Genomic DNA, 26,842 nt, shown 5'->3' with positions numbered 1-26,842 from the left:
TTTCTCAGAATTGTGTAACAATGGTCACGTGGAGTCTTACACAAACTCACCATAATTCTTGCATAGTAACTGCAACTGTAAGAACTGTGGTTTTTGTGGTTAGACCATAGTAAGCACAGATAAAACTATTTACAGTGGGTACGGAAAGTATTCAGACACCCTTACATTTTTCACTCTTTGTTATATTGCAGCCATTTGCTAAAATCATCTAAAGTTCATTTTTTTCCCTCATTAATGTACACACAGCATCCCATATTGACAGAAAAACACAGAATTGTTGACATTTTTTGCAGATTTATTAAAAAAGAAAAACTGAAATATCACATGGTCCTAAGTATTCAGACCCTTTGCTCAGTATTCAGTAGAAGCACCCTTTTGATCTAATACAGCCATGAGTCTTTTTGGGAAAGATGCAACAAGTTTTTCACACCTGGATTTGCAGATCCTCTCCAGTTCTGTCAGGTTGGATGGTAAACGTTGGTGGACAGCCATTTTTAGGTCTCTCCAGAGATGCTCAATTGGGTTTAAGTCAGGGCTCTGGCTGGGCCATTCAAGAACAGTCACGGAGTTGTTGTGAAGCCACTCCTTCGTTATTTTAGCTGTGTGCTTAGGGTCATTGTCTTGTTGGAAGGTAAAACTTCATTAATGAGGAAAAAAAAAAATGAACTTAAATGATTTTAGCAAATGGCTGCAATATAACAAAGAGTGAAAAATTTAAGGGGGTCTGAATACTTTCCGTACCCACTGTATGTCTCTTCATTAAATCAATGTATTCATGTTTTCTATAAACTAAACAGTAAAATTTAGAAACTATGACTGCCATCTTTTACTTTATTTAGGATAAATCAAATGTTTCAAAGTCAAATAAAACAAAGAGATTTCAGTTAAGTGACAAGTAAACTTTGTATACAACATTGATTCTGACTTATTTACTGTACATCAACACTTGGTCCATTTTTTTTTTTTAGGTGCGTTTGTTACAAAAATCCAACTTTTTCTCATGCATCATTTTGAGCAGGGGAAGCCCAATCTCTTCAAAACATCCTCTTTGTCCTTTAGTGTTGTAATGAGATGTGTGACATGAGCAGATGAGTTGTGACAGCTCTGTGTTAGTCATTTGTGAACTGGACCAGAATAGACTGGTTTGAAACTATTTCTTGACAGTGTTTCTGCCTATTAAGGCAACACTAAATGTCTTGTGGGTATATTTTATTTATTTTATATAAAGATTATTACTGGTGATCGGAGTAGCTTCTTCAGTTCATTACAGTGAAATATCACTATGAATTTTTTTAAGCACACGCTTAAAAATAAATGGTCCATTAGAACCAAAAACATTCTGAACAGCCTGATGTAGTTTTATTCATCAAGCAAGTTCATTATTTTAGTTTAATTTTAGTACATTAGCACATTTTTTATCATTGGCAGTTTGGCAGTACTGTGCTCTCTTTGCAGATTCATAATGTACTAAAACTAAACTAAAATAAACTAGATTGATGTACAAAACTACATCAGGCTGTTTAGAATGTTTTTGGTTCTAATGGACTCTACTTAAAAGCATTTGTTAGAAGTATGTACTCATTTGCAACTTATAGGGCAATATACGGCATGCACTAAGAAAGACAACACTGTATCTTTTGGGGATTCAGACACACAAAAAAAGACACAATAAACCGAATGTGTATACATACAGGCTTTCATCATCACTCAAATGGGTGTGTGTTTCATACGCCGCTGAGGCAATTTATTTCAAAAGCATTTAATGAGAAATTTGAATAAATGGGAGTCATGCAACAGGAAATTCTCAAGACAGACACAGCAGACGCAACAAAATAATTTACAATTTGGTTCCCATCACCATAGATGATGTGGTGTTGTTGATCAACCGCCTGTTATTTCTCAGCACTGAAGCCATGTGTTTGCAGCCATTCTCTTAGTTACTTGTCTGATTTTGGGGTCAAATTCCAGTTGTTGAGGTCCTACGAAGAAATATACACGTCCTAGAAAACAATAAAGAAAATTATTCAAAGGTCTGAAAATATGGCCTCGGTTTGGCTTAATATTGCAGGTTAATACAGAGAAATGCTAAATTAATTTTGCTGCTATTTTGTTTTAAATTCTCATTGTTTTTCACTCGAAAAAAGCACTATATATCATGACTAATTATTTGCACATATGGGTCACCAAATCATTTTTTTAATAGAAAGTTAAATTTTACTCTCATGGTGTATTTTGAATAATGAAATAATAAAACAATAAAGATATATGCAATTCTTTTTTTATTATCATCACATTTCTTTATTTTTCTTACACTTCAGTATTAAACATGTTATTTAAAAAAAATCTATCTACTGCATATTGCAAAACAAATAAGGTTAAGTATTTCTGAGTATTTTTTTTTTATAATTTTGCAAATTTGTAAAATATCTAAAAATTCTTATAGATACATTTTATTTTATAAAGAGTAAAAAAAAAAGACAATATCTAGACCAACTTATTATTTGCAGATTTGAGTCACTGAGGATATTGTTTATATCAAGTTTATATATAAATTCACAATTGTGCGTTATAAAGTTATAAACTTGCAATTTTGAGGAAAAAAAAACTTAATTTTTTTGATTCTGTTGTGGAAACTTGTGGAAACATTCATTTACATGACAATGGCGTTTTGGGGGCCTGAAAATGCAACTTTTGTAAACAGATTTCAAAGTGCAGATTTTTGAATATGATATTGTTATTGCCTCCATGTAAAAAAAAAATAATTGTGAAAACTGTGACGCCATGCACATGCATATTACGCGTTCAGTATATAGGCATGTAGTGTTTATTTACAAAGTGACATTGCCATCTACTGGCCTGGCAGCATAATACAGTGTTTTTAGTCGTTTTTGCGGATCCATGTGAACAGGGATCGTTTTGACAACATTGTCGCCTGTACACGAAAAACACAAAGGAAAACTTTTCCTTGTCAAGTACATCATTGTCATGTAAACGTACCCTAAATTTGTCAAACTGAGCTTGTGTGGGATTGGTTCCACAGGTGATACCAACCATTATGGGCTACTGCAGCATCCACAGGTGAGTCAATTCCTGGCCATTCATGATCAATAGGTTTGGGAAAACCTTCCATCATCTGTCCTGCATCTTCATTAAACCTTCACAAAGCAGAAAACACAAACACATCCTTCAAATAGAGATTTAAGTGCTTGTCAAAAGCCAGTGTTAATTATCAATAGCTGTTAGCGAGAATTTTTTCAATTTCTTGTACCTCCAGCATTCTCCTCCAATGAAGAAATCAGTGAGACGTGTTTCTCTGAAATACAAGGCTGCATCGATGCTCCTAACAGTTGATGGGAATGCAAATTCTGAGATGTTTCTTGGATAGCCATGCTTTACTTTGAGAGAGCTCACTTCCCAGTATTGAGAGCCTGTGTGAGACACAATATGGATAGAACTATTACTAATGTTTTAGGTGAAACAGTTCTTTATGATGTTGAGCTATGAAAGCCTCACCTTTGAAAAATAGCATGCTGTTTTGGTTTGTGTTCTCATAGGCAGCATCTATGTGAGCTGGAAGTTCAGGCCACAAACTTGTTATTAGTGTGATTCCTATTTGCTCAAAGCTGGGATGTACCCGCCAAATAAACCTGCAACAAGCGTACTAGTCAAGTTAGACACTGTAGTGCAACTAACGTTAGATTAGTGAGTTCTAAAATCAATGTACACATATGGAGCCACACTACCTGTTTTTAAAGAAAACTAGCTCCTGTTGCATGCCTGTCACCGCGTCAAATGACAGCGTAGGATCACATTTATCTGGTGTTTTCGGAGGAAGTCTGTCCAGACTTATTGCCCTCTTACCTTTGGCAAAACAGAAAAGGTAAACACAGAACGTGTTTCTCCTTTCCACTGCGCTACTTTTCCATTGTATTTTAATGTAAACATGCTTTGCGCTGTTTATGTTGTAGACACAGTGCAGCGCTTCCAGGTTCTTTGTCAGAACGCAGACTCAATATTGGCCGGCTCCTGCGTCAGCTAAAGTGTACAGCGTCGCCCAATGGCGTTCTGACGTAGAATCCGGAAGCGCTGCACTGTGTCTACAACGTAAACAGCATAGGAGAATGACAGGTAAGAGAAAAAATTGTTGAATAATGTCGTTATTTTTGTTTTGTTTTTGCGCACAAAAAGTATTTGCGTCACTTCATAACATTAAGGTTGAACCACTATAGTCACATGGACTATTTTAACAATGTATTTACTACCTTTCTAGACCTTGAATGTGGTACTTTCTATGGGGGATCAGAAACCTCTTAGATTTTATCAAAAATATCTTAATTTGTGTTACAAAGATGAACGAAGGTCTTACGGGTGTGGAATGACATGAGGGCAAATAAATTAATGACAGAATTTGCATTTTTGGGTGAACTAACCCTTTAACATAAAGTGTTCCAGACACTGAAAATAGAGTTGCGCATGTTCTTACATTTCTTTCTCAATATCTCAAATGTGACACAATATTCACAGACATACCATACCGTACATTTCCTGTATGTCATTGACGTCCTGGAAAGACAGCTGCAAAACAGAGTGCAAGCCAAAATTATAGGCTGGGAACATGATTGCTCCAGGATCTGATGAATGTGGAAGGCCGAGAGCGTGTCCAAACTCATGCACCGCCACAGTGAGGAGGTTTCGGCCTTTAGGAGATGCACAGGTGTCATCACCCATCATGTGTTATGTCACATCGGCACAGAAAACATTTTGATTATACATTAACAGAGCAGAAACCCTTGAATTGTAGACTCTTGAAGGTATAGCTCACACCTGTAATTTACTGAGTAAATACATTCACATGATTGTGTCAGGACTTTATCACACATGTAACATTGACGTGAGTTGCAACAAAAGATGTTGCGACTGTCTTCTTCATCTTTACCAGTGGCATTCATTGTCCAGGTCTCCTCATCATCGAAGTGCACATCACCTCCAATGCCAGGCCCAGGGAAGAAGGCATGCGCCAGGATGCCTCCCTCACCATCAAACGGTGACCCATCTTCATGATCTACCATAAGTGCCACACAATATATAAAAAATATTTTTACTATATAATTATGGTATCAGTCCATTGTGACTAAATGACACAAATATTACTATAACTTTAGTAACTACTTTATTTTAAATTAGGCTTCCTGAACACACAAACACACACACACACTTTATGGGGACTTTCCATAGACATAATGATTTTTATACTGTATAAAATTGTATATTCTATCCGCTAACCCTAAACCCTACGATAAGCTGTTTTCTTCATGGGGACCAAAAAAGTAAAAAAAAAAAATTCTGGTATTACTATCCTTGTGAGGAAATTGGGTTCCCATAACGTAGGGAATACCAGGACCACACACGTACATGCACACACACACGTACACGCACACACACACACATATGACTATTACTCAGCTCCATAACTCAAAGTTCAGCTTTTCTTCCCCACCTTTGTTATTAAAGGAAATGACGATGTCAGCATCACTCCTTTTCTTCTGGTGGAATTTCAAGGGCACTGCTTGAGCCCAAAGTTTCCATGCCTGTCTGAATGCTGTCTTGACCTGGACAGATGTCATCTTTGAGCTGTATCTGGAGATTCTGAGCACAAACATATGAAAATATGAGCCATCATCATGCTGTGGGTTCTGCTGGCGGGAGTATTACTGAACCTCACCTGTATGTTAGTGTTCTGTTTGTCCATCGCATCGTCTTTCTGAACTTCTCAACATCAGATAGACCACAGCGAGCTCTTCTCATGGCTGCTACGGTCTGTGGGTCCACAGCTCCACTCTCTTCCAAGCCAAAGAAGTGTTGCATCTCCCTCAGTTTGGCCTGGAACGGGTCAGGTTCTGCTGCACGCCTCCGTCGGCCAGTTACAGGTTTATAGTTGTAGAATTTTCCCAAGTAAACCTGTTTCATCCAAATCCATTTAAATAAACAGACATTCTGCGGCCTTTGCATAAACTCCAAGACAACAAATTCCAACTTAATCTTTTAAATCTTAAAGTAAACGAATCATCCTCCCTCGCTTCCACACACTGATTTGTTTCATTCATTGAAGTCGCTCCTACATGCAAGGTGCCTTGACTTGTGCCTGAATTAATTTATTTGATGTTTTTATGTTGATAAAGTCAAACACAGGTTGGCAAAATTATAGATGTGATTTGTTGCCATTTATAGGAAAAACTTGTCTGATGCTTCTGGAGTCTCTAGATTTTGTGTTTTAATAAAAGATAATATGACTTATTTCTGCCAGGTTCAACACAAAATTTTTAAGAGTTGCTTGAGTGATTCAATGATTCAATGGGCCTACGTTTATGCACTTATAACTCTATAAGACAGTCGCTTGTGACCACCTACAGGCTTACATGAGGAACTGAACGAATCAGTTAAATAAACTCCAAAAAAAATCACTTGAATCAAATAAAATCCTCACAATGAATATAGCATTAGAAAATCCAACTCATTCTAGTCAGTCGGTTCGTTTGGGTGGTTCATGAAGAAATTAACAAATAAAAACAATTCACAGATTCAAAACTGTACTACACACTATTTCAACTGTTATGTAAATTGTCTTACATGATAAATACTGTAACTATACTAAACTGTAGTAAATTATAGTATTTACTACACTTGTTGGTGTAGAATATTTTAAAAACTTGTACTAAATAAAAAATGTTTGATTGTCCTTTTGTTAGCTAGCTAGCAAGGTAACTAGGTAGCTAGATATCAGACTGTTAGCATTGTTTGAAAATATCGTCATTCGGCATAACCAAAAGTGTCATTCGGTAAAACCGGAATTTTGGTTAAACCGAATGACTTTTTTGGTGACAAATGTTGTCCATCTTGTAAAAAATGACAAAAGCAGCGTTAATTGATTATAAAAACCACATAATCTCATTGTTAACACTTAATAAAACTTTAAAATTAATTATATCTCCATTGTTTTTTTTACACTTCTAAATACTAGCATATAATGTATAACACAGTATATACTGTATTAACTATAGTGAATTGCTAAACTGTAGTAGCCTATACTTTAGTTTTATATATACCTGTCAAAAGTTTGGAAACATTACAATTTTAATGTTTTTGAAAGAAGTTTCTTCTGCTCACCAAGGCTGCATTTATTTAATCAAAACTACAGTAAAAACAGTAATATTGCGAAATATTATTATGAATTAAAATAACTGTTTTCGATTTGAATATATTTTAAAATGTAATTTATTCCTGTGATGCAAAGCTGAATTTTACTCCAGTCTTCAGTGTTAAATGATCATTCAGAAATCATTAGGCTGATTTGGTGCTCAAGAAAAAAATTCTTCTTATTATTATCAATGATAAAAAAAAAAAAAAAAATACATTTACTATGGTATTTTCTCATGTGGGGTTTTGATTGTAGCAACCACTCAGAACACCCTAGCAACTGCCTAGCAATATATAAAACAACATATTTAAGCTAGTAATGATGTTTAACCACAAGGTCACATCCACGTCATAGGTTCATTGTTCTGTTTAAGATTTGGCTTTCATGGATTGCCGAAATTAAAGTTGAGAGGTTTTAAAATGATTTGAATTACATAATATCACTCACAAAAAAATCTGTTGCCCAGAGGGCTGTTTACTATAATTGTTTCAAGAATTCCACCGCAGTGCAGGAAGAGACAATGCCACATACACAGATGCTGCTTTTATTTTATGCTGAGAAAACATACCCTTCAGCCAAACTAAATGTATAGACTTGAAAATGATTTTAAGACAAACACAGAAAACTTTGATAGTCTGCCCATTCTAGCATGTGCACAGTACTACTACATCAGTGTATTTTGAATCATCCTCTTTGTGTAATACACACTCATAAAAAAAGTCACCATCATCGATAGCTCAATGTGTTTACGCAAAACACCACCTCCGCATTTTCACACAGCAAACACAGCTGCTGTAGATATACTTGAATAACGTAAGTTCCCACTGATTTCACACTATAGTAACTTCCCTTTGTGTTTAGGGATGCTGTGGTGAAGCATGAAGTCACAAAATACTTGTTTTGAAACATCATGTGACATATCTTCCTGCATTACAAAGCAGAAGATCAAGACTTTTTTTTTTTTTTTTTTGCATGACTTGTATGCAATAAATAAATAAATAAATAATCCAAAAGTGACAAGTCATTTAGATGCTTTTATCCATAGTTAACTTGGAGAGACCCTGCAAACACCTGGAACACTCTAATATCCACATAGCAACACCCTGGCAACCACTCACAACACCCCAGCATTGTCCTGGTGAGTTTTGCACAGACAAGCACCAACCAGATTTTCTTCTTAAAACTAGATTTGAATATTTTGAAGATCTATGGGTGGTTTTTCTTTTCTAATTACCTCTGCAAACTCCAGATGGCCATCACTGGACAGTCCTACAGGCCGCAGCGGGGAGGCGTACAGAACAGCAGGCTGCAGCAGAGTCAAGAGCCCCAGCCAGAGATTCCCCATGTCTGCTGTGCACTCAGCCCTCTCAGAGACTGTCCTGACATCCAAACATGAAACAGACTACCTTCATTAAATGCGAGCTCAAGTCAAAACAAGCAGCACACTGTGGTTTCTAACACTGATTACATGGTATATGAACTATGCAAAAGTTTAAGCCAAAATGTGCATATAAAGATTTGACCCTGCAGTGTTGTGGGGTACAGGAGGAGTTTCTTTCTTTTTTTCTTCTTCTTTTAGTATAGTTGTTACAAGCACACAGTGAGGAATCTCTCAACACACTGTGCAGGAACCTTACAGGTGTTTTGCTTTTTCACTAAAGTTCATGCATCTGTTTCATTAAATAAATTATTAGAATGAGATGTGAGAACATAGTTTATAATACCATAAATCAGGGCCATAAAAGCAGATATTATGTCTGTAAATAGGGCAGAGGTGTAAGGTACAGTTGAAGTCATAAGTTTACATATACCTTGTAGAATCTGCAAAGTGTTATTTATTTATTTATTTTTTTTAAAATAAGAGGGATCAAATAAAATGCATGTTATTTTTTTTATTTAGTACTGTCCTGAATAAGCTATTTCACATAACAGAAGTTTACATATAGTCCACAAAACAAAAAAGTTGTCCACAAAACAAATATCCCTTGATCTTCTCAGACACATATTTGAAAAATAGTTCTCGGATGAATAAACTCAACTCCTTGCATTACAGATCTATCTCAGCCCTCATCTACTTCCTGTACTCCCTGAATTCCTCCAATGGTTTAAATGGACTATGGACCAGAAAGTCAGTCTCAGACTCCAGGCACTCAACATCCTTCATATTACTAATATTATGTGACTAAAGGATTAGTCCACCCCCATGTCATCCAAGATGTCCATGTCCTTCTTTCTTCAGTCGAAAAGAAATTAAGTATTTTGATGAAAACATTCCAGGATTATTCTCCTTATAGTGGACTTCAATTGGCCCCAAACGGTTGAAGGTCAAAATTACAGTTTCCGTGCAGCTTCAAAGGGCTTTAAACGATACCAGACGAGGAATAAGGGTCTTATCTAGTGAAACGATTGGTCATTTTCTAAATAAAAAATGTATATGCTTTATAAACACAAATGATCGCCTCGCAAGTGCTTCCACCAAACCGCCTTCCGTATTCTTCAAAAAGCTTACGCTGTATGTCCTACACCTTCCCTATTCTACTTACGGAAAAAACGGAACTGGCGCAGCCTTCGTTCCGTAAGTTGTAGTTTATAAAGCATATACATTTTTATTTTTTTTAGAAAATGACCGAAAGTGAAGCTGCACTGAAACTGTAATTTTAATTCTTTTCAACTGAAGAAAAAAGGACATGGACATCTTGGATGACATGGGGGTGAGTAAATTATCAGGAAATCTTTATTTGAAAGTGGACTAATCCTTTAACAGGCTACATTCACACCCAATCTGTTCCCCTTTAAAGGAATTAAATATTCTGTTAAAACAGAAATAAAATAATTTTGGCTTGTCTCACAGTTTATAGGTTCACACAGAACGTGTTTGTTAATTCCACTGTGCTACTTTCCTTTGTTTTCCTATAGCAAGACAAAAGGGTCAGAATTACGCTGTAGATGAATCGCGTTCACATCCAAAACGCCGTACTTGATGCCATTTAAGACGGTTTTAGCACCATCAAATACGGCGTTCTCATTCCAAATGACAAAAAAAAAAAATGTGCGTGAATCGCCAAAACACTATATTTGATTGCATTTTAGTGTTTGTGAAAAGTGCTGCTTTTTACGCCGTTTGGCTTGCCACAAGACTATCGAAAGCCACAAGGGTCCAAATTCGGCACTAAAAATTTTTAGAAGCCATCAAATATGGCGTTTTGAATGTAAGCGTGATACATCTATAGTGTAATTTTGACCCTTTTGGCTTGCCGTATTGTTTGTTACACTGTCCTATCTAGCATTTTTAACAGCAAAAACGTGTTCTGTGTGAACCAGTGTTAATTTCGTTAACGGAAACTATGACCAAAAAATGTTCTTTGACGACCTTTTTTTCCATGACTAAGACTAGACGATGAGAGACGACACCAGTGTCATTTAACGATAACGTGACTAAAACAACACATGCAATATCGTTGACGAAAAAAGACGAGACTGAAATGTGGCTAAAAGACTAAAAACTTTACTTTACTTTTGAAATCACTTTTTGTTTTTGTCGAATAAAGGACAAAAACAAAACATTACAGACTGTTTTTACGAGCGTCCATGTTTACAGTTGCCAGAGCAACCCCCTATCAGAGCTTTTCTGTTAAAAGAACAGGTTTTACTTAATCTTTGCAATCTGGCAACCACGCGCACGAGCTCTCTCTACACTGAGGAAAAAGCGCGGATGATCTGAAAACAGACAAGTAAGCTGCAGTTCAGCGATCTTCATTTCAGATTTTCTACTTAAATTAAAGTTTTTCTATATTGCGCTAACAAAATGCTGAGTTTTGCCGTACATTTTATTCTACTCCACCTTAAAATAACATAAAAACTGAGCATGTGTTTCTAGCAGGTAAAATGCCGTAAATACACGACATTCAGTCAAATTACCTCATCTTTCGCGGTCAAAACTGACTGCATCCACGCCAGCAAATCCCGCTACTGCAAAGTGGGGATTTAGCACTTACTAGCATGAAGAACAAATATAGACACAGACTGCATAGCCTATAGATTTAAGATTAAAACTCTCTTCGATACAAACACATACCCTTCTGTGAGTTATTGTTTTTGTTGATCATATTATATGAGTAAGAATGCAATGTTTCCCGAATATCCACACGATTTCAAATGTGACATTGATACAAAATAAACAAACAAAAGGGTCATATTAAGTGATGTACATTTTAAACAGTATTGTCAGTATTTTTGCTCTATTTTGCAACGAAAGCCACAGCAGAACTGCAGCACACAAACTGTTTCATGAACGAATCTGCGGCTTTGAACGAATCGTCAATGATTCAATGACCCATTCATGAATACAGCCGCTTGCTTTGATACTGAAAGAATGAATGACTCGATGATTCACTCATAAAAACAGTGACTTACCGCCACCTACGGTATAATTTTTTTTAAGCATTATTTATTTTATAAAGGTATTTATAAAGGTAAAAAAATGCACTGGAAAAATCGATTTAAGAGGGCAAATATTGTCCCTTAATGGAAAAGGTGTAACTGCAGTAAGTGGATATGAGAGGGTGCACAGAAGGATGTTAAAGGGTTAGTTCACCCAAAAATGAAAATAATGTCATTTATTACTCACCCTCATGCCGTTCCACACCCGTAAGACCTTTGTTAATCTTCAGAACACAAATTAAGATATTTTTGATTAAATCCGATGGCTCAGTGAGGCCTCCATGACATTTCCTCTCTCAAGATCCATTAATGTACTAAATCATATTTAAATCAGTTCATGTGAGTACAGTGGTTCAATATTAATATTATAAAGCGACGAGAATATTTTTGGTGCGCCAAAAAAACAAAATAACGACTTATTATAGTGATGGCCGATTTCAAAACACTGCTTCAGGAAGCTTCGGAGCGTTATGAATCAGCGTATCGAATCATGATTCGGATCGCGTGTCAAACCGCCAAACTGCTGAAATCACGTGACTTTGGCGCTCCGAACTGCTGATTCGATACGCTGATTCATAACGCTCCGAAGCTTCCAGAAGCAGTGTTTTGAAATCGGCTATCACTATAAGTTGTTATTTTGGTTTTTTTTTGCCGCACCAAAAATATTCTCGTCGCTTTATAATATTAATATTGAACCACTGTACTCACATGAACTGATTTAAATATGTTTTTAGTACATTAATGGATCTTGAGAGAGGAAATGTCATTGCTGGCTATGGAGGCCTCACTGAGCCATCGGATTTAAACAAAAATATCTTAATTTGTGTTCCGAAGATTAATGAAGGTCTTACGGGTGTGGACCGCCATGAGGGCGAGTAATAAATGACAGAATTTTCATTTTTGGGTGAACTAACCCTTTAAATCCCTCAGGGGGTACCACACTCTAAAAAGTTTGAGAACCACTGAAAAGGGATATGTAGAACTGTACAAGTGCTACTGCTACGAGTGCAATGTCAATACAGCCTATTACCTTGATTCAAATTTTTCATAAGCTTAAATGAGTTGGTCTAAAGAGAAAAATTATGACTATTTTGTCTAAAGACTACATATAAAATAGCTATCAAAATTAATGTCGGTAACTGAGCTTGACTAAAAGTAGTGACTTTTCGCTGACTAAACTAAAATATGAAAGACAAGAATGACTAAAATGTGACTAAGACTAAGGAGCATTTTCGTCTGAAGATAAAGTCTAAGACTAAATCAAAAATGGCTGCCAAATTTAACACTGGTGTGAACAGGCACAAATACAGTTGAGGCTAGACACTGTTGCCTTTAGCCTGTATATCTGATTTTGGAAATAGGAAACAGGTTATTTAGATGACTCACATGATATCTCACCAAATTATCTAGTTAACACATGTCATAAAAACCTGGTAGTGCCCTAGGGCAGAGTCATAGCCAAGCCTAGATGCTGTAGAACAATTGTAACTTTCATAAGCCACAAAGTTCCACCAACGCCATGTGTGCTTGTTTATTAAATACTTTGGTTACTAATCATGTACTTCCAGCTCCAAAATAAGACATTTCACCATAATGTATTATACAGAATTCTGCTGATTCTCCCTCAAAAATAGCACAAACATGAGCAACAGCTGTTTATCAGAAGTGCTTCCACTGATTCAGGGATTCTGGAAATACTGCAAATTAACCCCCCACCCCCCAAACTTCACTGATTGTCTAATCTCAGCAAAATAATTGGAAACAGCTTGTCTATAAATAAGGTGGTCATCACTTCCTTTGCCTACAGATGCAAGCACCAACACCTCTACATCTGCTATTATGTAATCGGTTTTATCAATAGTGTTGGTGACACATACAGTAAATCTTGGCGCTGACAGTTTGTTGGTTCAGGATGGAGTCAGGGAATTTTTTTCCCCCTCAGGGATCATTATTCATTCCTAAAATAAATACTATATTTACTAAATAAATAATAAAGATTTATTGTGTACAGTGTGTGCATGTATGCACGTATAAAGCCACTCAAATACAGATTTACCTATGTACCTGTTCTGATGTGGATAACTAAATGACAAACAACAGAACCTGAATATACGAGGGGGGAAATGTATATTTTAACTTGTCACTGATGAAGTTCTCACCACTTTTAGACTTTTTTTCAGGTCACTTTAGCAGTGCGTGCATAAAAAAATGTGATTCAAAAATAAATGTATGATTTAAAATGAATAACATGTCATACTGCTGTAACTTGTCAGTTATGCATGTTTGGATATGTTTTGGGTTATTTTTTACCCAGGATGCCTGAAGAACAACTCTGATGATGTCAAGGAGTTTCCTATTTTGATACATTCAGAATCCCTTTAATCAGCGGAAGACGTGCGTTCACCTAAATTATCTGACGTCATGGAGAATTCCCTGCTTACCTGAGACTCCAGGTTCAAGCATGCTTATTTTCCAGACCAGGAAATGACTCAGTGACAGACAGCTGCAGGTGTGCATGTCAATAGTGTGGAGACAGGGACAGCTGCAGGTCGGAGTAATGGGCCTGCTGAAAGGAGGCTTGCCGAAAGGTGAACTCCGACAACGGAAACTAACCCTTCCCCACACCCTGAGACAGCTTTCACAACCAATGATAAAGACCTTTCTCCACGCCCCAACCTTTGGTCAGGCCCATTATTCCAACCTGCAGATACCCACACTTGGAGATGTGTGGAATAAAATTCACTGTGGTGGCGCTCTCTACTGTTACAACAATGATCTGCAGCCAGTTTTTTTTGTTTGTTTGTTTTTGTTTTGAGATAGCCAGGGGTCCGTTTCAGAAAGGAGGTTAAGTGAAAACTCTGAGTTGTTAACCCTGACATGAGGGAAACTCTGGGTTTTCCGTTTCAGAATGGGAGGTATGTCAAACCCGAGAAAGCAGGGTAAGTCAAGCCCGTTTCTAAAAGAGAGGTAACTTATGCTTTTAACTTATGCTTTTATGCAATTACCATGGTAACTTACTCTGTGAACCTAACTTGGTCAGGAGCAGGTTTTCTTCGGTAAACCCAGAGTTTCTTTCGTTCTCCTCCCCCTTTTTAAAGTGCAAGCAATGTTTAAATAATTCATTCATTCATTCGCGCTGCAAAAATGCTTTTCTTACTGAGTATTTTTGCTTTAAAAATTCTTAAATCAGGATGCATTTTCTATATAAGAAAATTATACAGTATAAGATATTTAGTTTTGTTTTCTGGGGGGGATCTAAATTAACAAGATTATTGGGAGTGTCTATTACTAAGTGCAAATTTACACTAGCTCTGCCCACCAGTGTCACACAAGGTTAAAAACTAGGAGCATGACTAACGGCTTCAGTGGTGTAGGTACTTTACTTTATACTTTATTTGGAGGTGAAGCTGCACAACAAGACACCCACATCAATAACATATTCACACAGTCATGTCCTTTGAATTAGAGTTCAGCAGCCTTGTAGCCAAAGGAACAAAAGAATTTCTATAGCGATTATATCTAAACCTTGCAGTACGAAACTGTCGACCAGATGGAAGTAGTTCAAATTCAGGATAAAGCACATGAGATGGGTCCAGAGTCATTTTCCTTGCCTGTTTAAAAGCAGTTTTTTTGAATATAGACTGAAGATTGGGGTAAACCCCAGACCAACCACTTTCATTGCCATATGCACCAGCCAATTCAACTGTGATCTAAGGGTAACTGTCAAATTACCAAACCAGGCAGCTATACCATACAATAAGATGGATTCAATACAGGCATCATAAAACAGCAACATGACTCTCTGAGTGACACAAAAGTCTGAGCCTCCGTAAAAATTACATTCTTTGTTGTTGCACCTTTCGACACAGATTATCCACGTGCACTTCCCATGAAAGTTTATTATCGATAAGCAAACCTAAAAGCAAACCCTTTTTTTTTTTTTTTTTTTTTTTACAGTGCATCAGAAAGGCATTTATTTTCAGTAAAAATGAAGAAAATGTTCTAAAAGTGGAAGTAAAGTGCCTAACAAGTGTTTAATAATGATAAAAGTATTTATAATTTTAATAAATTTAATCATTTACACTGTGTTGTTATTGCATCCTGTTAATGTACAACAATACTGAGGTGCAAATAATATATATATGTGTCAGTATAAAGTATAAGTAACATCTAATTACTATTTATACTTATTGCAAAGAACTTGCAAAGTAACAAAAATGTATTTCAATTATTATTAATAGGCCTATTTTACATTTTTTGTTGCCCGCCGTGGGATACCATGAAAATGAATATTAGTTCATTAACCTACCGTTCTGCCAGTTTTCACCTCTGAAATTATATCATTGATAAGAATTTAACTTTTATTGACTCTGAAGTATGCAGACGTCTTTTTGTTGGGTGCTGTTGCTATGGTGAATCGTAATATCGGAGCTCCTTTTGATCATGGCTTTTAATAGTCGTGGTGCACGCGCTTAACTCAGAGTCAACCTACTCAGAGTCGATTGAACTAAATTCAGCTGTTCTGAAACAGAAAACTCAGAGTTTCCCATCTCAAAGTCAACTCAGAGTTCAAGTTTTAACTCAGAGTTGGTTGAACCTCCTTACTGAAACGGGCCCCAGGTGTGTTTTACCATTCCAACCTGAACTCATTAATTGTAGGTATTCATATTTAAAGTGTGGTTCTTGCACACATAGACTACATTTTCATATGTTTGCATAAACACTGAATGGATACGTGACAGCATTATCGCTTATGAACAACTTTAGACACGTGCAAATGTTTCCGAATTCATTCAGGTTCACAAAATGAGGAATTTATCATATTACATTAAGTGAATAAATTGAGGAATTAAGGAAAAGGGATTATTTTATTGTATTTAATCGATTAGACTACATTAAATTTGTTGAATGAATTATTAAAAATAACTATATTTAATAGTAATGGCTAATTAAAACTAATGTCACTGTATATACCTATTATTCTGCCTATTATTTTTATTATTATTATTGAGAAATGCTTAAGCTCAGGGTCCCAAAGATATTAAGCTAATAGTAAAATGTAACTATGGAATTATATTTTAAAAAATTTTGTTTCTAAAGCTGTGTATCTATACATAAATACTTTTATGTTTTAGATGCTGTAATAGGCTGCATCCGTCGTTTGTAGCTACATCAAAGTCCCTTTCAAGGAAAGTCTGTTCACTTGCCTGCCATATTTGCAACGCCTCCGGGCAGCTATTTCTGGCATCCAAGACCAAGTCCTATCTGTTTGAATGGGGGAATCCTGAAATCTCAAAAACTGCTTGGCGAACTCACAATTAAATAACATATTTCAAACCAGCAACAAAATTTGTTTCTAATGCTCGAATAGCATTAAAAAAGCTTATTTTTCAGGAACCGGAGCCTCTAACGGCAGTTGCAGTGACGCAATGACTTACAAAAATGGAAATGTTACTGATTAAAAATGATTACCAACACAAACCCTTTTAAGGTAAAACAATATTAACAATATTGGCAACAGAGATTTTAATGAGGCAAAAAAAAAAAAAAAAAAAAATCACAAAACACACATAACGTACATAAATCATTACACAGGACAATGACCTTTACAGGGCAGTGCTGGGAAGGTTAGCCACAACATTCCATATTATAACTCACCATTTCAGTCATAAGCAAGATTAGAGGTCCAAAAATGTAGTGCCTAATATCTAAACAACTGCGTCAGTGGATTTAAGCACTAAACTGTGATAGTGGCAGTAATTTTCCTGTTTTGTTCATTTGTACTCTCATGAGCGAAAATGTTGACCTCTTTATTTTTGATGGGATATGTAATTCATAATTATTTGATATAATGGACATCAAGGCAACAAGGAATAAACCATAGTTTAATCTAAGGCATCCTCAGTGGTATACAAACACGACTCCAAACCAACAGCAGCGCTTTATCTGAAACATGTGCCTCACCTCACGTCTCACCGATTATATACGTTTTTTTTTTTTTTTTTTTTTTTTTCTCTTTCTCAACTGTGCTTCACATAGAGATGACTGTGTTCTTAGTGAACCATTAACTTGGCACAATAAACAAATGACGAATCAATATTAATACACGACTTCATTCGTAACCACCCTTCACTGTTCCCTTTTTGACAGCAAGCACGGCCAGTGGCAGTTCAAGTAGTCAAAATTAGAGATGAGAATATAATGTAGTTTATGAGAACATTTGCTAACGCTAGCAAGGTTTTACTTGATTTTAATCAATTTACTCCCGACTGAGTAACAGCAAGTATAACATTTAAGTATCTCAGCTCAGTGTTAATTAGCATACATGATAATTCCTTCATAAAATGTTCAACACTTTTTTTTTTTTTAACCAAAAATGATAATAAATTAAATCAATTCGATTGCATATTGGTCACATGAGGGGCTTGAAATGTTTGAGGGGCAAGCTGGATCAGGCTTAAATATTTTACACAGCGGTTAGTTCAGTGACCTCCTTGAATCATCTGTGTTTTGAGTCACTCATTCAATTGATTCGTTCAAAAACACTGATTAATTCAGGAACAAAAACGAGACTGTCTTTACAAGTGAGTCACTAAATTATTAATTGAACCGATTCATTCAAAAACGCTGATTCATTCTGGAAGTAAACAAGGGAGTCACTGAATTATTGACTGCTTGCAGAGCAGCTTATGACTATTGGTAATCTGTTTTACTGTAATTACAAATATTAATATGTAATATGTGTAACATGGATGAAATTATGTAACATGCTATTGTATCTCTGAAACACAGTAAAATGACCATATTACAGTAAAATGTGCATGTATCTCATCCCTAAATGCCTCTTCAGGATGAAGATCTTACTTATTAACATTCATTTTTCTGATCGGTTTCATTTGACCTTCATAATCTCTAAAAGTGTAGAGATAAGTAAAATTTTGCATAATCTCAAGATAGTTACATTAAGTTCAAGTACAAAATATGAATAGATATGACTAGATATGATCCAACAAAGCTATATTATTTTCCCTCATGAAGGCAGAAAGAAATACCAGAACATAATCCTAATTTTGGCCGCTTCTTTCTCGCTAATTAGACCCTCCGATTTATAGGACAACTTATGTACATGTTACATTGTGCAAAATCACAAGACCACTACAAAACTTTCATCTAACCAATAATAAAGACAAAATCTTTCCTTCGTTTGGCAGCTTTCTCATTAATGCACTTGGCGAACGGAGCAGGAAGGGGAACAGGGGAACCAAACCGACAGCCACTGGTCACTTCCTGCTGCCGTTGAAGCTCATTGGCTGGACCTCTTTCTGTCTGAGGTCTGTGATTGGTCCATCTTCCTCTTCTCAGGTCCCTTTCAACTCGCCTTCTGAGATTCAATGTGCAGCATCGGCCAAACACCACATAAAAACGTCACTTTTGGTCTGTGCTTGAGGTAGGTTGACCGAATCTGGAGGCTATGGTAAAAAATAAAAAATCATTATAACCATATTTACATACATCATCCATTCAATCCATTCATTTTTCTCAGATTTGTACCTGAGGAGTATGTGTAAATACGACCCCAGGCCTGTTAGGATGTGCCACCAGGCGTGAAGTTGCGTAACTGCCCCAATCACAGGAGGCAGTCGCTGGCGTGTGGCTCTGAATGAAACAATGACAAATAATCAGCTCTTCAGTTCTCATTTTCTGCTGTCATTTTGCTTGGCCAACAACAAAGTTACTCACAATGAACATAGTAGATCTAAATAATATTCTAAGTAATATTAATATATAAAATATTTAGTTTAATTTTGCACTTTTTGTAAAGTAAAATTTGATTTTTGTTGACTAAAATGTAATTCCATTTCAGAGCAAAATATATATATAATTTAATAATATTTAATATTAATGATTAAATATAGATTTTAAAAATCTACAAAATATGTATACAAATATAAAATATATGAATATTTACTTTAATTTTGCACTTTCTTGCAAACTAATTTATTTTTTGTAAACAAAAATGTTATTTTGTTGACTAAAATTACAATCTATTTCAGAGTATCAATTTTGTCAAAATGTTATACATTTTATGTATTTAGAAAATGTTATTAATTATTACATAGTGATTTTTAAAACTATAAAATATATAAAATATTTGAATATTTTGTTTAATTTTGCACTTTCTTGTAAGTGAAAACAAATGAATATACTGTTAAATGTAAATGCAATGTAACTGTAGAACTACCTTAGAGAGTCACACAGGATATTATCAATGTTCCATAATACAAATCCCAACAGGAAGACGGTTAATGACGTAAAGCCGAGGGCTCTGAGCCACGGATAGACCCTGCAAAGCACAGACATGATGTTAAAGCATTTCCTTCCTTAATACACAATCACAACTTCATAATACAGACATTGTTTTAGCAAACTTGCATTCAAGTCTGACTCTATTCTGATAAGAAAAGCTCACTTTTCACAATCCAATCAACAGAAGTAAAAATTCCATTCATTTTCTCCATAGGGGAATTGATTTTAAACAATAACTTACCTTGAAAGACCAACTGTGAGTTACAAGGTTGTTAAACAAGCCATTTGTTGTTTTTTGTAATTCTTTCCCTCATTAAAGCCATTAAGTACACAGTCTTGTACCTTTTTGTCTGATTTTTAAATAATTTTTTGCCTCAAATTAAAATGTGTAATGGCTGTTTGGTTTCATTCATGACTTAACGCTTTAATGAAGACTTTTTAAAAATCTCTCTGAGAAAAATGAATGGAAAAAATACTTTTGTTTTGGAACAAGGCTGTTTACAAATTGGGCGGGAAAAGTTTATAATCCATTTCAAAAATTGTATTAACTTAATTTTATTTTTTCAGTGGGCTGAAAATGTTAAATTCAGTCCCACCACTTTTTGTCTTGATAAATATCCTATTTTACTCAGAAATACATCACATTGTGGAAAGTAAAATGGGTAGCAAATACAGATTCATTCACTCACCATGTGACTATGAAAACTGAGCGAATCACCAAGAAAGCCACTAGTATGGCATACATGACCTTGGGGAAATGATAAAACAGCTGTTAACCTGTATATTTAACATCACTGTCTGATATGTAACCAATATGATTGTTTAAATGGTGATTTTTTTTTTTTTTTTTTTTAATGTGAATGTGTTGTGCTGGCAGTTTTAAAATTCGTTCACTTTCAAATGAAAATTACCCCAAGCTTTACTCACCCTCAAGCCATCCTAGGTGTATATGACTTACAGTCGGAGATATTTTAATAAATATCCTGACGCATCCAAGCTTTATAATGGCAGAGAACAGGGCATGTGGATGGATGCACAAGAAAGTGCATCCATCCACATCCATCCAACGTGTACTCCACACGGCTCCGGGGGGGTAATAAAGGCCTTCGGAAGAGAAGCGATGCGTTTCGAAAGCAACCGGCTTCCGTATTGAAGTTACGAAGAAAGTGTAAACTGGCATCATGTCAGTTACACTTTTTCCTTAAGTTGAATAGGGAAGGTGTAGGATGTAGCATAAGCTTTTTAAACTGCAAGACTTTTACACTTTCTTTGTACGCTGAATACGGAAGGCGGTCTGGCGAAAGCTAGATATTTTACTTCATAACTTGTTAAATATGGATTTTTTTTTTTACACAAACACATCGCTTCGCTTCAGAAGGACTTTATTAACCCCCTGGAGCCATGTGGAGTACACGTATATGATGAATGGATGTGGATGGAAGCAGTTTCTTCAGCTTATACTCGTGACCCCTGTTCACTGCTCGGATGCGTCAGGATATTTATTAAAATATCTCTGATTGTGTTCATCAGAAAGAAGAAAGTCATATACACCTAGGATGGCTTGAGGGTGAGTAAAGCTTGGGCTTATTTTCATTTGAAAGTGAACAAATCCCCTAAACAAAAGACATCACAGCAGTGTGTTTACAGAAGCTCAAGTACCACTCAATACCCTGAGCATGAACAGAGCCACACCTAACTGCCATGCCCTTAAACAACAGAAACGGACAACAAACACTGCCTGCAGAAGAGCTGTTTTGACACAACACTTTTATGCTCTCAAAGAAACCTGACATGGTTAAGTAGGATAACCCAAACTAAAGAGGTTCTTAAAGGGATAGTTCACCCAAAAATAAAAACTCTGTCATCAATTACTCACCCACAAGTTGTTCCAAACCTGTATGAATTTCTTTCTTCTGCTGAACACAAGAAGATATTTTGAAAAATGTTGGTAATCCCATATTCTTCTGGATATCTTCTTTTGTGTTCAGCAGAAGAAAGAAATTCAGGGTGAGTAAATGATGACAGAATTTTCATTTTGAACTATCCCTTTAATGTGAGAGTCTCACCTGATGAAAGACAGGCTCTTTCCATATCAGGTAAACCTGCAAAAGAAAAATGAGATGAGAAATAATAATTAAAAATAAAAATAAATATATACATATACAGTGGGGTCTGAGACTGTATTGAAAATCTGGGGTCTTATTCATTTAAAAAAAGGGCATAAACAATGTTGTATAGTTTTTTTATTTAATTTTTAAATCATTTTTTATTTCAGTTCAAATTATGTTAATAACTTTAGTAATGCTTTACTTAAAGCCTTTTTATATAATGCATTATAAAAGTATTTTTAATGCATTATGCATTGTAATGCACATTATAATGCATTGTATGGTCTCATGAATAACTGTAACCACAGTTATAATACATTATAATACTTAAGATATAATACATTGTAATGTACATTATAAATACCTATATAATTATAATGCATTATACCAAAGTCCCTTTGAGACAAGTCATTTCACTCGACAACCATCTTTGAAATGCCTCTCAGGCAGCTATTTCAGTCATGCTAGTATAGCTCCTATCTCTTTGAATGGGGTAATATCAAATTCTCCAAAGCTTTTTTCCAAGCTTATGATTCAATTTCATATTTGAAATCACCAATGAAATCAACTGTCTCATAAATTTTTTTTCTAAATGCTCAAATCGTGATAAAAAAGGGAATTTTTCAGGCTGGACCAGCCAATGCATGCATCTCAGAACATTGCCTGTTTCAATGGCAATCAGATCTTCTAACGGCAGCTGCAGTGACACAATGACTTACCAATTGGCGATTGGCTCTTTTATTAAGAAGGCGGACTAATTATTGCATGTTGCACTTTCTCCCATTCATAGTAATGTGAGTGCACCGTCTTTGTATATCTAAAGTCTTTGATTATACATAGAGTCTTTAAGTAAAGTGTTACCATCATGCTATTTGAAATAAAAAAGTTTATACTTAATTTTTTCTCTTTTTTTTGCTTTTGGGCCCTACTGTACTGGATATTTTTTAGAAAATGTAAAAGAGCAAAGAAAAACTTACCACACTAACAATAATACTGAAGGTCAGCAAAAGTGTAATTGAGACATAGTTAACAGCACGCTCTTGCTTGAAGCACTCGTATCTGTAATGTAAGATATGTATTCAGATCAGCCACAAAAAAAACTCAGAGGAAAAGCATCCACAATAAATGACCTACAATCATACACTATCATTCAAAGTTCAAAAGTTTGGGGTCAGTATGTTTTTTGTTTTGTTTTTTTAAGAAATCAAAACTTTTTAAATTTTACATATTAAATTAAACAAAAGTGACAATAAATACATTTATTATGTTAGAAAATGTTCTACTTCAAATAAATGCTGTTCTTTTGAACTTTCTATTCATCAAAGAATCCTGAAATCCTGATCCTAACAGTGTAGCACAACAATATTAAACAACTCCACCATTTTCAACATTGATAATAATAAGAAATGTTTCATAAGCAGCAAATCGGCATATTAGAATGATTTCTGAAGGATCATGTGACACTGAAGACTGGAGCAATGATGCTGAAAATTCAGCTTTGCCATCACAGGAATAAATTACATTTTAAAATATATGAAAATAGAAAACCGTTATTATACAATATTACTGTTCCTACTATATACGATCAAATAAATGCAGCCTTGGTGAGCATAAAAGGCTTCTTTCAAATCCAAAAAATCTTAATGATAACAAACATTTTCTGTCAAATACAATGTCTGATCCTCATTAAGCTCAAGACAAGCATTCAGAGGTCAAAACTGAAAGCAGACTGTGTGACTTTGCAGGTGTAAGAAAGGTCAACTTACAGACAGTAGACAAAGACGCAGCAGCTGTAGATCATCGGCAGCTCATCCAGTAACTAAAAGCAAAAACAACGCAGAGACTGACAGCTTTTGTGTGTCACTTGTGAATTACTGCTATTGCTTTGGGCATGTACAGTTAGAGAAGCAGCTTTGTGGCTACGAGAATGAAAGTGAAATAAGATTTTCATGTGCTTGGGAACAAGATGCACACTTTGAAAGGCTGAAGAAGAGAACTCAACCTTACCTGCATTTCATACTGTAGTGTCATGTGAAAGCTCCATGAACCAATGCCCACGGCTGTGACGAAAAGAGCGACAATATTAAAACAACTTTTTATCTCTATTTGTATAGGAAACACATCTGGGGGAAAGGTCACTCCTTTTGAAAAACTGAGATTTGTGCATATATATATATATATATATATAAAATAATGTGAATGATGGATCAGTTCATACCAGCGAGTCCTAAAAATGACCACACATAGCGTATTTCCAAACCATCTTTACACGTCTGAATGGCTCCATAAATGGGAGGTAGGATCATTATCAGGTTACTGACGGTATTCCCTGGAGAAAGCAAAAAAAAAACAAATAAATTATAAGTTATAAATTATTTATCTGGGCACATAATTAATTTTTTAATCATTCCCCTCCCTCTTGCAGCTCTTCTCTTCTCTGATGACACGTTTACTGGTGTGAGGGCGGGACAACCTGTCACTCACATGAGATCGACCAATAGCAAACCACAACCAATCCAATCAATTCCCGACAGTCAAAATCAAGCCACGCCCTACATTTTTTCTTGTTTGAGAAGATGCTTCACTTGGATATACATCACAATAGGGAAGAAAAGACTAACTTCAATTTCATCCCGACTTTAGGCCGTATTTGAGTTACTCAATAAACAAAAACAGCAAAAACTGCAGCAGTCTTCCACTTGAATTGATGTGAACAATAGTTGAGTGAACTTCATCCAAACTGGCCTCTTAGCACCACCAGCAGCTGGCAGACTGCTATTGTGCCTCTTTGCTGAGTCCAAGAAAACTAAACCTATGTTAGAAAGAACTAACATGGTGTATACAGGCCTATTGTTTCATTGGATATACAGCTCATCATACCGAACACTGGCACATTCCTTCACGAGGGAACAGGTTTCCGCTGGACACTAAAGACCACTCTGATCTCAATGGCACTGAAATTCCAGCTGGTTCTAGCAAGCATTTAAAACTTATGTTTGAGATATGACTGTGTGTTGTAAAGTCCAACTCAAATAATCAGACTAACCAAAAAACCCATAGTGAATTGCTGAGGGAATTCAAGCTCTATTAGTATTAGTGTGTGTGAATGCGTTAACTGTCACTTTGTGCCCTTTGAGCATCTTATCAAAGTGACCTGAAACATACTTGAGCAAACAACATAAAGATCTAATCAATGGCTACGTACATTGTGTCCTTCCATACTTTCATATCCGGGATATAATCAGCAGTCAAGAAAAGTTAGCATCAAAGCAATCACAGAAATCTAGCTAGAACTTCTCCAGTTAAATCTCTGTAGCCATGGTGAAAGTAGTGGTTTATTAGCTTTACTAGTTTTCTGTTTGGAAATATACAAATTAGTGTATTATACTTACAAAAAATACTGATGGTAATAAATGGTACTTACAGCTGATCTGGCTGGAAAACCAACTACATTTACATTTAATCATTTAGCAGACTAATGTTACTAGACCACCAAATCATCTTAGGGGCTGGTTTAATGTTGTTTTTATTTCAGCAGTGACCAAAAAAATCCAATTAAATTACCTATAAGTAGTATTATTAAGTATCATAGTGCACTAATAACTCGCATGCATAATTACAGTAACGTTAAAAGTTATGTTGTTGGTTACACTGTTAGTCCTTTATAACTACGTTCAACTGACTGATTTTCAATCTAGCAGCTCTGATTCGAGTCACTTCTCACATTTTGAGACCATACTTAAAGCCAGTTTTTGATTAAAGCAAACTAAATAACGTTTAACATAAGAAAACATCTACGTGGTGGGAAATAAAGAATGTTTTTTCTATTCATACTCGCTGAAAATCAGTATCGTCGGCTCATGCTCTTCCCCAAATGTCGCCACACACTGGCTTTCATTCATTCTCTTTCCGGTCATTCGTATGATGTTCCTATGTGTTATGGGCTTTCTGATACGAGTTCAACGCGGACAGAGAGTCGCTGGCCTCGGCTGCAGTTACGAATCCTACTATGGCAATTGCTTATGAATTTGAATTAGGTTACGCTGACGTTGAAGGGTAACTTCGCTATGAACAAGGCTTGGCTTTTTAATATTAATTACGTAATTTTGACGTTGCTTCAAAACCTTCCAATGGAAAGAACTGATTCATCAATATTAATTACGCTGTGCTGACGATGCGTCGTAAGCGTCCAATAGCGTATAATTGCCTCATGAATATTAAGAATCACGCCTTCTCATAGTAGGATTCGACAATATTCCTCTCACCGTTTTAACATCCGTGTTTACCGCTCTAAACAACCATAAACCGTGTGTCCCGAACACAAGCTTTGCATTTAAACGTACTTACAGAATTCTGCGATGTAATACGAGACCACATAATTCTCCTCGCACCAGTCCAGAGTTGAGGTCGGTGTTCCCCAGTAGCCCGGCCTGTCCGCCGCCGGAGCCATGATGAGAGAGAGATCAGATAGGTCGGACGGGCGGAGGGAGGAGTTGCCTGTACGGTAACGGATTCAGCGCTCCATCCAATCTGAACGGGCCTACGTGTGATACAGTTGCACTGTAAACAATAGCCTTCTGTAACTCAATACAACGAAGTGCTCGTTGTTCTAATTTAGTACACTTTGAAAGGACAGTGTAGCCTGCTATTATATAAAAAATGCATACACATATACAATATTATATTAGCTTCAAAGATCAATAGTTAATGTACATTATATTTTGATTAATTGTAATGTACATGTGTTCATTAACTATTGATCTATGAAGAATTATATAATTTGTGATGACGT

General features: G+C 35.8%; 2 protein-coding genes across 3 annotated transcripts; both read right to left on the bottom strand.

The window, feature by feature from the left end:
• Nucleotides 1-1,720: 1,720 nt before the first annotated feature.
• Nucleotides 1,721-14,212, bottom strand: LOC127521217 (matrix metalloproteinase-18). Its single transcript, XM_051910316.1, has 11 exons — nucleotides 14,077-14,212; nucleotides 8,430-8,574; nucleotides 5,723-5,958; nucleotides 5,498-5,646; nucleotides 4,937-5,062; nucleotides 4,536-4,697; nucleotides 3,744-3,861; nucleotides 3,514-3,647; nucleotides 3,269-3,428; nucleotides 3,052-3,155; nucleotides 1,721-2,000 (listed from the first exon to the last, which is right to left on the bottom strand). Exons 2-11 carry the CDS (start codon nucleotides 8,538-8,540, stop codon nucleotides 1,900-1,902), a joined length of 1,401 nt encoding a protein of 466 aa, XP_051766276.1. The 5' UTR covers nucleotides 8,541-8,574; nucleotides 14,077-14,212; the 3' UTR covers nucleotides 1,721-1,899.
• A 2,930-nt stretch (nucleotides 14,213-17,142) lies between these two features.
• Nucleotides 17,143-26,559, bottom strand: acer3 (alkaline ceramidase 3). 2 transcript variants are annotated; one of them, XM_051910322.1, is made up of 10 exons: nucleotides 26,398-26,559; nucleotides 24,269-24,379; nucleotides 24,058-24,110; nucleotides 23,817-23,869; nucleotides 23,028-23,109; nucleotides 22,009-22,044; nucleotides 20,632-20,690; nucleotides 19,878-19,979; nucleotides 19,187-19,291; nucleotides 17,143-19,104 (listed from the first exon to the last, which is right to left on the bottom strand). In XM_051910322.1, exons 1-10 carry the CDS (start codon nucleotides 26,498-26,500, stop codon nucleotides 19,005-19,007), a joined length of 804 nt encoding a protein of 267 aa, XP_051766282.1. In that variant the 5' UTR covers nucleotides 26,501-26,559; the 3' UTR covers nucleotides 17,143-19,004. The 2 variants fall into 2 exon arrangements, with proteins under 2 accessions (XP_051766282.1, XP_051766283.1); XM_051910323.1 differs by lacking the exon at nucleotides 26,398-26,559 and adding an exon at nucleotides 25,885-26,049.
• Between the last annotated feature and the right edge of the window lie 283 nt (nucleotides 26,560-26,842).

Source organism: Ctenopharyngodon idella, chromosome 10 (genome assembly GCF_019924925.1).
Source record: "Ctenopharyngodon idella isolate HZGC_01 chromosome 10, HZGC01, whole genome shotgun sequence".
Taxonomy (NCBI): Eukaryota; Metazoa; Chordata; class Actinopteri; order Cypriniformes; family Xenocyprididae; genus Ctenopharyngodon; species Ctenopharyngodon idella.
This window is presented reverse-complemented; position numbering and strand designations above follow the sequence as displayed.